General features: G+C 40.4%; 1 protein-coding gene across 1 annotated transcript in view; it reads left to right on the top strand.

Moving 5' to 3' along the window:
- The window catches only part of CTPS2 (CTP synthase 2), a 459,116-nt gene that overhangs the window by 416,056 nt on the left and 27,416 nt on the right, over positions 1-15,644 (top strand). The window contains exon 19 of the mRNA XM_082245048.1: positions 6,992-7,071. Coding sequence (XP_082101174.1) covers positions 6,992-7,037 — 46 coding nt within the window. The 3' untranslated portion in view covers positions 7,038-7,071. The remainder of the gene's footprint in view (positions 1-6,991; positions 7,072-15,644) is intronic.

Genomic DNA, 15,644 nt, shown 5'->3' with positions numbered 1-15,644 from the left:
AAAACATCTGGGGTGCCAAGGTTCGCCATCACTGGCCTAGGCCATCTTTATGTAGAGCAACAATTATTTTTTCAGATCCTCAGAGAGTTCTTTGCCATGAGGTTCCATGTTGATCTTCCAGTGACCAGTATGAGAGAGGGAGAGTGATAACACCAAATTTAACACATCTGCTCCACATTCATACCTGAGACCTTGTAACACTAACGAGTCACATGACACCGGGGAGAGAAAATGGCTAATTGGGCCCAATTTGGACATTTTAACTTAGGGGTGTACTCACTTCTGTTTGCCAGCAGTTTAGACATTAATGGCTATTTGCTGATTTATTTTGAAACAGCAAATTTACACTGTTATACAAGCTGTACACTCACTACTTTACATTGTAGAAAAGTGTCATTTCTTCAGTGTTGTCACATGGAAAGATATAATAAAATATTTACATAAATGTGAGGGGTGTACTCATTTTTGTGAGATACTGTAAATGAAAGATTAATGGTAATTTGAGTAGACACAGCTGCAATGTTTCCTAGATAGCTTTTGTGGTTCATGGATTGATTTGACATGTTGCCAGGCCAATATTTAGCTAAATACAAAGTATTCTCAAACAATTAAGGTATAAAACCTCAAATGCATGCTTATTTTTCTTTCCCTATTGATAACTGTAACATTCTTTCTATATTTGTTCAGTGTTGTCACATGAAAAGATATAATAAATGATTTACAAAAATATGAGAGGTGTACTCACTTTTGTGAGATACTGTATACATATGGAGGTATTTTTTATGCAACTAAGAAATATAATATGTCTACTGTTAGAAGCAAATATACCCATTATCCCACGAGGAAGAACTATAAGAGTCTGAAACATGTCGGGTTTTACCAAAACAATTTACCTGGGCTGACCTGAAGTTGAACAACAGGTGGCTCTGTGGATGCACTAGATGGTTATAGGGTAATCAGTTTCTTGTTATTTATTGTTATTTTTTTAGGACATAGGTCTTTTTTATGCCGGATTCTAAAATATAATTTATACTTTTATACAAATATATTTGTGAGTCTGCCTTCAAAGTCCATGAGGGTTTTCTTGGTGCACTATGTGCACATATAACTATTGATGACCTCCACAAGTCAATAATTTTATGGCTTTATGAACTTAAAAAGACTAAATGACTTAGTATTAGGTGATCTATGGTAACTGCTCTGAATAGATCCAACACCCATTTCAACTTTTACTGCTGGACTCAATGTCCACAAATGTAGGTCTTGTATTTGGCGCTAGTCCTCTCACTGCTGCTGCTCAGCTACCACATTAATGTAAAACAGAACTAAACCCTCCAGTTTAAAGCAGAACTACAGTAAACCTATATTTTCAAAAATTGCAAGTAGGGAACTGTTTATTGGAGAAATGACATGCTGTGTCTCTTCTACAGTAAGATGCACTTACCTGCCTGCTCACAGCCTTCTAGTGAATGTACACTAGCGTGTATTCCTGCCATACTCTGCCTGTGCTAGAATGACTGACTCCTGTGTGCATGCATGGGATCACATCATTGCCTGAGGCTAAAAACCTGGAAGCAGTCTGGGGAGAAGATGATAGCAGCTGATGAGCGGTGATGAGGTGAGTATTTTGCTAAAAAAGCCACTAAACCCACTAATTTAATTTAAGGTTGAACAAAAGTCTAAAATAAAAAACAGTGCTGGGATGGCTGCACTTCTGTGCATGTGTGGGAGCAATGCCATCCTTCACTGGACAATCAAGATGGCCAAAGGAAGGGGAGAAGATGCCAGGGCTTTGTGGGTGTGTGCTATTGCAACAGAGGTAAGTATTTTGGATTTTAACTTTAACTGTTTTCCAAATCAGTTACATCAAAGGCTTGCCATGACTGATAACTATTACAGTTACTAGTGTGCTCATGTTAGCTGTCAACTGTCGAGCCCTCAAATGGCTTGTGTTCTAATCAATTACATATGCAGCACCATAGACACCGTGGATCAAAATAAGGCCGAGATGGCAGCTTCCTTGGCTGTTAAGTATAGGAGGGTTAAAGTGGTTGTAAAGCCTTTAAAATACCAAGTGAAGTCACTAGCCTCAGGTGATACACAGAGATGAAACAAATACTCCTACATACGTTGTATATCTCTTCTCTACAGCTATTAAAAGTGTAGAATTTATAAAAACTTGGCTGACATGTCAGCAAAAAAAGGCAGAGAGATGAGGTTACACTCTGCAGAGCTCAGGGAGGAGTACTCTGAGATCTGATTAAGGGGAAATTACACCCCACTTCCCACAGCACACAGGAACAAAGCTCGGACTGCCAATCACAGACTGTGTGCTGGAGCTCCCATCCCATGTCACCATTTTTCTCTTGGTGTCAGGAAAACTTGAATGATTCACACTGATTGCAGAGGAACCAAGCCGTAGGCTGACATTACACTTAGTGCTCTTAATTGAGTACACACTATAAAAGGATATGTTATGTTCATGTTTCATGTCTGGGGTTTACAACCACTTTAAGTACTGCTTTAAATGTTTCTCAAACCAGTTAAATTCAAGGCACGCCTCAGATGTTAAGTGTAAGATTTAGTAATTTGCTCATGTTTTCTCCCAAACGCTCAAATAGCTGGTGTCACAACTAATCACATTTGCAACACCATGGTAACTGCAGATCAAACACAGGCTAAAATTGTGCCTTCTTGGTTGTAAAGAATAGAAGGGTTAAAGTGGTTGTAAACCCTTACATACAGTGAGGGAAAAAAGTATTTGATCTGCTGCTGATTTTGTACGTTTGTCCACTGACAAAGAAATGATCAGTCTATAATTTTAATGGTAGGTTTATTTTAACAGTGAGAGACAGAATAACAACATAAAAATCCAGAAAAATGTATTTTTAAAAAAGTTATAAATTGATTTGCATTTTAATGAGTGAAATAAGTATTTGATCCCCTGTCAATCAGCAAGATTTCTGGCTCCCAGGTTTCTTCTATACAGGTAACGAGCTGAGATTAGGAGCACTCTGTCATAGGGAGTGCTCCTAATCTTAGTTTGTTACCTGTATAAAAGACACCTTTCAAAAGAAGCAATCAATCAGATTTCGATCTCTCCACCATGGCTAAGACCAAAGAGCTGTCCAAAGATGTCAGGGACAAGATTGTAGACCTACACAAGGCTGGAATGGGCTACAATACCATCGCCAAGCAGCTTGGTGAGAGGGTGACAACAGTTGGTGCAAATATTCGCAAATAGAAGAAACACAAAATTCCTTGGTCTGGGGCTCCATGCAAGATCTCACCTTGTGGAGTTTTAATGATCATGAGAACGGTGAGGAATCAGCCCAGAACTACATGGGAGTATTTTGTCAATGATCTCAAGGCATAGTCCCAAAGAAAACAATTGGTAACACACTACGCCGTGAAGGACTGAAATCTCTCAGCGCCTGCAAGGTCCCCCTGCTCAAGAAAGCTCAAGTCCAGGCCCGTCTGAAATTTGCTGAGGAACATCTGAATGATACAGAGGAGAACTCGGTGAAAGTGTTGTGGTCATACGAGACCTAATCAAGCTCTTTGACATCAACTCAACTCGCTGTGTTTCGAGGAAGAGGAATGCTGCCTATCACCCTAAGAACACCATCCCCACCTTTAAACATGGAGTAGGAAACATTATGCTTTGGGAGTGTTTTTTTGCTAAGGGAACAGGTCAACTTCACAGCATCAAAGGGATGATGGACGGGACCATGTGCTGTCAAATCTTGGGCGAGAACCTCCTTCCCTCAGCCAGGGCATTGAAAAGGGGTTGTGGATGGGAATTCCAGCATGACTATAACCATAAAACAGCTTGGCCGAGGCAACAAAGGAGTGACTGAAGAAGAAGCACATTAAGGTCTTGGAGTAGCCAAGCCAGTCTCCGGACCTTAATTCTATAGAAAATAAGTGGAGGGAGCTGAAGGTTTGAGTTACCAAACATCAGCCTTGAAACCTTAATGACATTAAGAGGAAAGAGGAGTGGGACAAAATCCCTCCTGAGATGTGTGCAAACCTGGTGACCAACTGCAAGAAACGTCTGACCTCTGTGATTGCCAACAAGGGTTTTGCCACCAAGTACTAAGTCATGTTTTGCAAAGGGGTCAAATACTTATTTCACTCATTAAAGTGCAAATCAGTTTTCATAATTTTTTTAAAAGGTATTTTTCTGGATATTTTAGTTGTTATTTTGACTCTCACTGTTAAAACAAACCTAACATTAAAATTATAGACTGATCATTTCTTTGTTAGTGGGCAAACATACAAAATCAGCAGGGGATACAATACTTGTTTCCCTCACTGTATACCCAGTGAAGTGACTGGTCTCAGGTGATACACAGAGATGAAACAAATCCTCCTGCGTGAGTTGTAACTGTTTATCTGCTGCCCTTTTTCCTCTACAGCGGTACAAAGTCCAAGATTTATAAAGCTTGTCCAAACTTTCAGAAAGCAGGGCTGAGGAAAACAAGAGCTTTGAAAATGAAAGCTGAGGTTACACTCTGCAGAGTTCAGTGAGGAGAGCTCTGAGAGCTGATTGGTGGAAAGGGACACACTCCCCTTCACACAGCACACATGAACAGAGCTGAGGCTGTCTGTTACAGGCTGTGTGCTGGAAACTCCTCCCCTGTCACCTTTTTTCTCCTGGTGCCAGGAAAACTTGTCAGTAGAGACTCATGCTGATAGCAATGGAACAAGGCAGCAGACAGAAACTACACTTAGTACTATGGATTGAGACAAGTACACACTATAGAAGGATATGCTTTGTTCATAGTTTATGACTGAGGATTACAACCACTTTAAGATCTGTTTTAAATCGTGGTCATCAGGCATCATTTGTTTTCTGTAGAAATATCTTTAATGGAGCTCATAAAGGCCTCTAAGTTATAGATGAAGGTGGATACATACTTTCTAATGGAGAAAAGAGAACTGCCACAAAATTCACATTTAATGACCTCTTTAAGTAAGAGAAGTATATTCAGGAAAAAGAAATCAAGACCCAAAAATGTATTGATTGCAAAAAAATCCACTAAAGAACAAATCTAGAAAGAATGTTACAGCGATCAATAGGGAAAGCAATATAAGCATACATACATACCCCTAAGTGAAAATGTCTAAATTGGGCCCAAAGTGTCAATATTTTGTGTGGCCATCATTATTTTCCAGCACTGCCTTAACCCTCTTGGGCATGGAGTTCACCAGAGCTTCACAGGTTTCCACTGGAGTCCTCTTCCACTTCTCCATGACGACATCACTGAGCTGGTGGATGTTAGAGATCTTGCGCCCCTTCACCTTCCATTTGAGGATGCCCCACAGATGCTCAGTAGGATTTAGATCTGGAGACATGCTTGGCCAGAGGAGTTTGTTAATCAGTTTCAACTGCTTTGGTATTAATGAAATTAACAGGTGCAGTTGTTGAGCAACAATGAGATGACCTCCAAAACCAGAATGGTTTTACAGGTGGAAGCCACTGACATTTTTTTCCCCTACACATCTTTTCTGACTGTTTTTCACTAGTTTTGCATTTGACTGGGGGTCATTGTCACCACTGGTAGCATGAGGCGATACCTGGACCCTATAGAGGTTGCACAGGCAGTCCAACTCCTCCAGGATGGCACATCAATACCTGCCATTGCCAAAAGGCTTGCTGTGTCTCCCAACACAGTCTCAAGAGCATGGAGGAGATTCCAGGTAACAGGCAGTTACTCTAGGAGAGCTGGACAGGGCCCTAAAGGGCCCTTAACTAATTAGCAGGACCAGTATCAGCTCCTTTGTGCAAGAAGGAACAGGATGAGCACTGCCAAAGCCCTACAAAATGACCTCCCTTAGGCCACTGGTGTGAATGTCTGTGACAAAACAATCAGAAACAGACTTCATGAGGGTGTCCTGAGGGCCCGACGTCCTCTAGTGGACCCTGTGCTCACTACAAGGCACAGTGGAGCTTGATTGGCATTTGCCATTGAACACCAGAATTTGCAGGTCTGCCACTGGCGCCCTGTGCTTTTCACAGATGAGTGCAGGTTCACCGTGAGCACATGTGACAGAAGTGAAAGGGTCTGGAGAAGCCGTGGAGAACGTTATGCGGCCTCTACAGTTGTTCAGCATGACCGGTTTGGTGGTGAGTCAGTGATGGTCTGGGGAGGCATATCCATACCGCACAGACCTCTACAGGCTAGACAATGGCACCCTGACTGCCATTAGGTATCAAGATGAAATCCTTGGACCCATTGTCAGACCCTACGCTGGTGCAGTGGGTCCTGGGTACCTCCTGGTGCATGACAATGCCCAGCCTCATCTGGCAGGAGCATGCAGCCAGTTCCTGGAGGATGAAGGAATTGATACCATTGAATGACCCCCACGTTTGCCTGACCTAAATCCAATTGAACACCTCTGGGACATTATGTTTCGGTCCATCCGACGCCCCCAGGTTGCACCTCAGTCTATTCAGGAGCTCAGTGATGCCTTGGTCCAGATCTGAGAGGAAGTACCCCAGGACACCATCCGTCGTCCATTTAGGAGCTTCCCTCGATATTGTCAGGCATGCATACAAGCACATAGAGGCCATACAAACTACTGAGTACCATTTTGAGTTCTGCAATGAAATTTCAGCAAAATGGACTTGCCTGCTGCATAATTTTTTTACTTTGATCTTTGGGGTGTATTAAGCCCTCTGTAGGTTGATCATTTTCATTTCCATCAAACGATGTGGCATCCTTTCATTTCCTAACACATTACCCAGTCTATATCTGTATAGATATCCAGCATGATATTTTTCCCCATTGAGATCTGATTTGTTTTCAAAGTGTTCCTTACATTTTTTTTTAGCAGTGTATTTCCCTATTTACAGCCACCGCATTTAATTAGACTTTTCGTTTGGTGACAGGGTCTCTTTAAAGATTGCCATACCTGAACTAATCACAATAAAATGTCAACAGCTCCAAATAACATACATGTTTTATTGCTTATTTTTTTACAGGAACAGCTACAGTGACGTCAGCGAAGACAGCTGCTCCGAAAATTAGCTGCATTTAGTAAATTGTGAAGATTGAATATCAGGTAAATTAAATTGCTATCACACTAATGACTGATAATATGCTAATAATGTTGTTCATGGTGCACTTACCAAAATTGTCTGTTGCAGTGCCAGGTGTTGTATCCTAGAGTTGTACAATAAACAAAAACACGTTGTTGTTTTTTTTTAACCATATAACTCATGGGGGAAATAGGTTATTTTTACACAATTTTAGGATTTCTCTGCTCAAAAAAAGGAGGCATTCACATTGATTTTCTAAAGGCAATAGGCTGTTCACTTTGCAAGAGAAATTTTAGTGAATGCGGTGAAATATAACTTTATAACTTTGAAAATTGTACCCAATCATGTGTATAGAAAATAAAAAGCAGCATTTTTGTATGCACGTGATTGGTTGATGATAGGTAGCAGAGAATGGTCCAGATAGGAAAGAAAAAAAAAGGCAGGAAAGATTTGCAACCTTTTTTTTGACTTTTCAAAAATATACATGACGTATCAGAGGTAGTCGGATGTAAGTGAATGTATGCCTGTTTACATCTTCCTGCCCATGGACCTAACATGGGTCCATTAAAGAACTTGTAAACTTGAGGAAAATAACTGTAAGACAAAGGCATAATAAGATTTGCTTACCTTACAACTAAGCCCTCCAGCAGCTCCCGCACACCGCTGAGATGGCTGACATCTTCTCTGGTGTTTCTACCGGGTTTGCAGGCTCCCGGGCTGTGAGTGGCCTGAGCTGCAATGACGTCACTCTTGTGCATGTGCACATGAGCCGCTGTTTATGGCATAGGCTCTCAAGGTCCGGCACGGCAAGAAGTCTTCGGCTGCATGCACAAACAAATACATTAATATAGCATTTACATAACTTTTAATATGCTCTATGTCAGGGATATAATAACCTTTAATAGCACCACGTGATTGGATGATGATAGGCAGCAGAGCTGCTTCACTTCTTTCACTTAGCTCTGGAGATATTTCCATTGCAAGGTGCAGCTTCCCCTGCAAAGTTAACAGACTATTTGTCTTTAGTCAATTAACCCCAGAGACCCTGATTTATAAATGAGTAAGGTATGTTACCTTTCAGAGTGAATTTTAACATTGCAAACATTTTTTTTTTCACTTATTTTAGTCATTACTCACAAAGAAGGCCCAGATTTGAAAGAAAAGAAAAAAAAAATGCGGGAAAGATTTGCAACCTTTTTTGACTTTTCAAACATACACGTGACGTAGTCGGATGTAAGTGAATGTATGGCTATTTACATCTGCCTGCACATGGACCTAACATGGGTCCATTAACCACTTCTGGATTAGAAGGTTTTACCCCCTTAATGACCAGGCCATTTTTTGAGATACAGCACTGCTTTACTTTGACTGACAACTGCGCGGTCTTGTGACACTGTAACCAACTAAAATTGGTGTCCTTTTTTCCCCACACATAGAGCTTTCTTTTGCTGGTATTTGATCACCTCTGTGATTTTTATTTTTTGCGCTATAAACAGAGTGATATTTCTGAAAAAAAAAAAAAAACAATATTTTTTACCTTCTGCTATAAAACATTTCCAATAAAAAAAATAAAATGTTTTCATCAATTTAGGTCAATATGTATTCTGCTACAAATTTTTGGTAAAAAATCCCAATAAGTGTATATTGGTTTGCGCAAAAGTTATCTCGTCTACAACTAGGGGAAAGATTTATGTAATTTTCATTTATTTTTTAGTAATGGCGGCGATCAGCAATTTTTAGCGAGACTGCAACATTGTGGTGGACAGATTGGACACCTGACATTTCTGACACTTTTGGGGGTACCAGTGACATTACTACAATAATCAATGCTAAAAATATGTACTGTTACTGTAATATTGACACTTGTAGGGAAGGGGTTAACCCATAGGCGATCAAAGGGTTAAATCTGTCCCTAGGGGGTGCTTTCTAACTGTGTGTGTGTGTGGGGTGGGCTTGCTCAATGAATATTTAGTTATTTAGTGTTCCTAAATAAGAGGAAGACAGGATCCCTGTGTTCATTACTGACAGAACAGTGGTCTGCCGTTTACAACGGCAGGCTGGCGTTCTGTTTCCACGGGGAGCGATCGTTGGTGCACGGCGGACATAGTGACTGCCGGACCCACTCACTGGCTTCCCCTGTAGCCTATCGGCGCCCCCACTAGCGGTCCCACGAAATACTGCCGCAGTATATGTACTGATGGTGGTCAGCAAGTGGTTAAAGAGGGAAAAAAAACACAAAAAGGAAACTGTATGACAAAGGCATAATAAAATATGCTTACCTTACAATGAAGCCCCCCAGCAGCTCCCGCACACCGCTGAGATGGCTGACATCTTCCCAAGTGGTTCGCGGGCTCCGGCTCTGTGAGTGGCTGGAGCCGTAATGAGGTCACTCCTGCGCATGTGCACGGGAGCCGCCATTTATGGCATGGGCTTTGAAGGTCCGGCACGGCAAGACGTCTTCGGCTGCATGCACTCGGAATGTCTCCAAAACGGTGCAAGTATAGGGGATATTCACAGTACCTACAGGTAAGCCTAATTATAGACTTACCTGTAGGTACAATTAAAAAAGAAGACTTTACTTGCTCTTTAAACTCCTTTTGTAAAAAAAAAAAAAAATACTGAGTGGACCCTGATGTCACATGATTTTGCCAGTATAACAAGTTCAGCATAGAAAAACAAGTACATTAATATAGCATTTACATATCTTTTAAAATGCTCTATGTCCGAGATACAATAACCTTTAAACATACCACAGATAGAGATGTTCAAAGATTTGAATGCCTTTCTTAAGGAGTGGGTGTATTTTTCTATAGATTTGTGATCCAATACATCTTTTGATTCTTATTCGTGTATAAATGGTGGCTGTTACATCCTCATTTGGCAATAGTTCTTTCATGGTATGGAATTGTGTTTTTAATGTTGGCCACATATATGATATGATTTTTAAATCTGTTGTTTGTGCAGAAGTAAGAGATGTGGGCATTGGGTAATAAATATGCTTTTGTGTTCTGCCATCTCTTTTTTGCTACATCACCTTTCTTTGTCATTTATTATTACCCTGATCCATGCATATCAAACTGCATTTAAAGGAACAGCAGTGCTTACCCACAACAATTAGTCTTACATTTAATGGAAACTGTAGTAGTTTTATGATTTTTTATCTGCTTTTTGCTGCGTATATGAACTATTTTCACACAAATACAGCTTTAAATGACCCTCGGCAATCTCTCCAGGTACCTGTCTCTACTCTTTGGAGATCTGGGCTGTCTGTCTGGGCTATTGCGGAATCTTCCAATCAGGCTCTCCTTTTTTTGCTTATTTTTCTTTGTTCATTTTCTTGCTTCAAACAATAAATATACACATTATCTTAGCATTCTGTATCCAATCATTAGTTACAAAAATAATAATAATAACCCCCCCCCCCCATTATACACAAATCCTGAATGTATTACCCCTTTATTCTATATGTAGCCCTGCCCCCATGAGGGTGGCTTAATGCATGGGTATCCTCTTCACTTCTTTCGCCCTGAGCTGGTTCCAATCTAACTGACACTATTGGTTCTGTCATACTGAATAATTAAGACCACAAATATTGCAGTTAAAGAACACGTTTACTGCTTTTGAAATAGGAATAAACAAAAGTTTGCAGACAGAATTATAGATAATGCAAGGGTTAACAATGAAGTAGATCCTGAGTTCCCAACCAAGAATTTGAGTGTAGTTCAGCACTCAGGATCTGGAACACAAGCCACACATTTATATGTAAATAATATATATATATATATATATATATATATATATATATATATATATATATATACTAGAGGATTGCGTTCCAGCAACAAATAAACACGCTGATTGTTTTGGTATACTTAGAGAGTGACCACAGATAAAGAATGACTACACTTAATGACTAATGTAGAATAAACAATGTAACAATACTAGATCTACTATGAGAGTGCACTCTGTGTACTAACGGGGCCCCCTTTATACTGAACTGCAATAGTCTCCTGAAGAGTGAGGCCTCACTAGTCTTCACCGGTAAGGAATCCTCAAACAATCCAAGGAAAGTTATTGTAATCCAAAAAAGGTGATGATGATGATGAACTGTAATCCCCAGAGTAGTCAATAATTGTAATCCACAGAAACGAATGTAAAACAGATGTTGTGTCTCAACAGACTAACAGCCTGGGACTGGACAGAGGGCTTAAAGCCTAGTTCACCCACCTCGCACTATATACGTGACTGCAGTGTCCAGTGGTATAACTATATTTCCATATGGCCTTTTTAAGCAAACAGTTTGGCAGTCCCGCCCTGACTCAGCCTACGTCTGTGATTTATGCAGATGTAGATACTGGATCTCTCTCACCCAAACTGGGATCTCCTCTCTGCTTAGCATCTCACTCAGCCTGTCGGATGACCTTCCACTCGATCACACTACAGAGACTTCTCCTTGCTCTCACACCGCCCACTTCAGCTTCAGTGTCCGTTTCTAGGCCTCTGGCCTATTCCTCTGCGATCCGCAGCAGCTCTTTACCTTCTTTACAGCACTCTGTCCTCGAGGCAAGAGAGTGAAACTCGATCCCGCACAACTTTATAAAGGCACTCCCAGCAGGCTCCGCGTGCCCCACGGCTCCCTGGGAGAAGAGTCTCTCTCTCTCTAGCAGTCTATGATCCTGGCTCCTCCCGGAACTACATCTCCCATAATTCCAAAGTCTCTGTCTTTGCAGACCCTTATTAACAAATAACAGTTTGAACAATATCAGTCGTGCGACCAGGCTACATATAATTAACCTCTTATTTCCAACACTTTATCTTTCCATTCTTTTCTCTTTCTCCTATGTTCCAATCATCTCTGGATATACTATTGACCTTTTCAGTTCAAACCAACCGTCCCACGTTTCTACAAATATTTCTCTCCTATTATCACATGAGTGATAAAGTTCTTTCATCGAACAGTTATACTCTACTCTCCTAAACCAGTCCTTAGAATCTCCTGTGCGTGCCAAAACTTTGGAATAAGCCCCTTTGCTGCGTTCAGTATATGAGGGATAAGTGAGTTCTATTGTGTTATTAAGTACAGTACCCAGTGCTATTAAATAAATAACAACATAAATCACCAGTCTACTACTGCCAAATGTTTTTTTCAGCATCTATGGACAGAAATATAACCAAGGTGACTTTTCGTTGCTGACTTTATGTAGAAGGCACAATGATCTCAAGCCATTGCTCCTTTCTTCTGGTCACGAGATAAACCCCACCTGGTCGGTATGATTCCACTGTGGCATTAAGGTCTTTAACCTGGTGACTAAAACTTTTGCATATAAGTTTCTATCTACATTTATTAATGATATTGTTCCAAAACTAGAACATAATGCAGAATCTTTCCCCGCCTTTGGTTTAATTGTGATGTACGCTAGCAATGATTCATTCCTCATACCAGTTTCTTCAAGTCTAATTTACATATGAGCAAAATTTAGGCAGAAGCTGTCCTTTGAAATTTTTAAAATATTCTATAGAATACTCGTCCGGGCCTGAGCTCTTCCCAATTCCCGTATCTTTTATCACTGTTTCTTTTTCTTTTCGTGTTATTGGTCTCTCCAGGGATTGCAATACATCTTCTAATACACATTTTAATTTAGGTAGCCTAGCATCCTTTAAATAAGATTGTATGCTTTCCATTATATCTAGTTCTATTTCATACTGCCCTGTTGGTTTTACTGAATATAATGCACTATATTATTTTTGAAAGGCTTTTGCTATCTCCGAAGTTGTATATACTGTACCAATTTCCCAGCCTCCCTATTCATTTAGCTATATTATTTGCAGATTTTTTGGCCTCAGTGCTCTCACTAAATACTTTTCTGATTTAGTTTCCCACTGGTATCTTTCTTTAGCCACCACATTGAAAGCTCATTTTGTTTCCTGTTCCATTAAGGCAATCATCTCATCTTGCCTTGAAACGAATGCTTGCTGTGTATCTGACCTTACATTACTTTTATGTAATTGCTTCAACTCATATATTTCTTTCAATAAAATGATTATATAATATATCATTTCTTTCTTTTTCTGTACCCCTATAGCAGTGATGGTGAACATTGGCACCCCAGATTTTTTTGAACTAATCATGGGAAGTGTAGCTTCAAAACATCTGGGATGCCAAGGTTCACCATCACTGCCATATAGATATCAAGATACCCTTTATATAAGCTTTATGGGCTTCCCATATGGTGGCTTGCGATTATTCCTGTTATTCATTCAGCATAGAGAATTTCTCTTTTTTCGTTCTTATTATTTCCTTATTATTTCCTTCTGATCTTGTATCAAAGCTTAATTTTGTTTCCATGAGCTTATTCTTTTCTGCTCATTTATTATATTGATCCTCATCATTACTGGGGCGTGATCAGATAGTAAAATTCCTTTAACCACTTTACCACCGGAGCATTTTGCTGTATTACGTCTGGGCCACTTTTTGCGATTCGGCGCTGTGCGACTTTAACTGACAATTGCGCGGTCGCGCAACGCCATACCCAAACGAAATTTACGTCTTTTTTTTCCCACAAACAGAACTTTCTTTTGGTGGTATTTGATCACCTGTGCGATTTTTACTTTTTGCGCTATAAACAAAAAAAGAGCGTAAATTTTGAAAAAACAACAATATTTTTCACATTTTTTTATATGAAATTCCCCCCCCAAAAAATGTAAAAATCAAAATTTTTTTAAATTTTTGGCCAATTTGTTTTCTGCTACCTATGTTTGGTTAAAAAAAAAATCACAATAAGCGTATTTTGATTGGTTTGTGCAAAAGTTATTGCGTTTACTAACAAAGGGAAAGATTTCTGTCATTTTTGGTGTTTTTTTTAACGCGTAATGGCGGCGATCTGCGATTTTTTTGCCAGGACTGCGACATTGCGGCGGACAGATCGGACCCTTGACTGACATTTTTGACACTTTTGGGGGTACCAGTGACATTACTGCAGTAATCAGTGCTATATATATGCACTGTTACTGTAAAAATGACACTGGCAGGGAAGGGGTTAATTTTATTGGAGAGGGAGGGGTTAATGTATGCCTGGTGCTTACTGACGTGTGGGGGGGGAGGTGACTGAGTGACACAATCTGACCCTGCCTGTCACTTCAGAGATCCACCCGCTGTGTTTACACACAGCGGGCGGATCTCCACACTAGATCCCCGACGATCGGGGAAGAGCAGAGGCGATCGCCGCTGCTCCTCCCCTGGCCCGACTCCCGCTGTGACTGAAAACAGTGGGAGCGGGCCTCCGGCGGCGCGCGAGCGCCGCCCACAAGGGGAGTGTCTGACGACGTAGTACTACGACGTCAGACGATAACGAGCCACTTTGCCGCAGTAGTACTACGGTACTCAGCGGTAAAGTGGTTAATAGATGTTTTTATCAGGCATTCCAACAGCCAATGTTCTACCAGCACGTAGTCCTAAATGTCTCATGCACCCAAGGATATGTGTAGTCTTTTATTAATAAACATGGTATACTTACCTGCTCTGTGCACTGATTTTGCACAAAGAAGCCGCAATCTTCTTCTTCCCACCTGGCACTCCTGGCCTCTCCCCCTTGACCAGTGCTCCAAATAGCAAGCTGCTTGCTATGGGAATACTGGTGCATGTTCGCTCCCAGGCCCTGATCTATGCATTCATAAGACACAGAGAGACACAGTTTGCCCCCCCCCCCCCCCGTTCTCTTCTCAGTAGCTCACTGGCTGTGATTATCAGCAGTGGAAGCCAATGGCTCCCTCTACTGTGTCTCAGGCAATGAGGAGAGAGAGACCTGGTACAGCTGAGATTACAGTGCACACTACTGGATCGGGAGGAGGCTGAGGTGAGTATTGGGGGGGAGGGCTGTGGAGGGAGCAGCATACAGGTTTTTTTAGCTTCATGCATAGAATGTTTGAAAGTAAAAAAACCTGCAGCCTTTACAACCAGTTTAAAGTCCCCTGCCAGAATTAGTTTACCTGTCCTAAATTGTATTCATTTTTTTAATACCTTTTTAAAGTAAACTATTGGATTCTTATCGGGGCAATGGCTGTTTGCTAACGTACATTTCATAATATATAGTAACCCTTTCTCAAATAAAAGACGACTTTCTGTATTAGACTTTTGCTCTTTTATGGTAAACATTGTACCTCTTTCCACCCCAAAAGCCACCCTATTGCTAATTTTGTCATAGAATCTCCATAAACCCTGTCAGGTAGTATTTTGAGTACAATTTAACATCTGAGTCATGTGAGATGTGCGTTTCTTATATAAATGCCATGTTTACAGAGTAATGGTGTATTTTTTTCAAAATCTTGTGTCTCTTCGTCGGGGTGTTCAACCCTCGATAATTATATGTTATAAAATGAAGTGTTGCCATGATGGACTGCAAGAGGTACAAACTTCCTATTTCCAATGTGTGTAATATATATATATATATATATATATATATATATATATATATATATATTCAGGTGCATCTCAAAAAATTTGAATATCATCAAAAAATTAATTTATTTCAGTAATAAAGAGATGCCATTCGTATAATAGACTGAAGATTTTTTTTTTCTATGTATAGGGTAACTTTAA

The sequence above is a fragment of the Pelophylax lessonae genome (assembly GCF_965119305.1).
Source record: "Pelophylax lessonae genome assembly, chromosome: 2".
NCBI classification, from domain to species: domain Eukaryota; kingdom Metazoa; phylum Chordata; class Amphibia; order Anura; family Ranidae; genus Pelophylax; species Pelophylax lessonae.
Note: the sequence above shows the minus strand (reverse complement) of the source record. Positions and strands in the feature narration are given on the sequence as shown.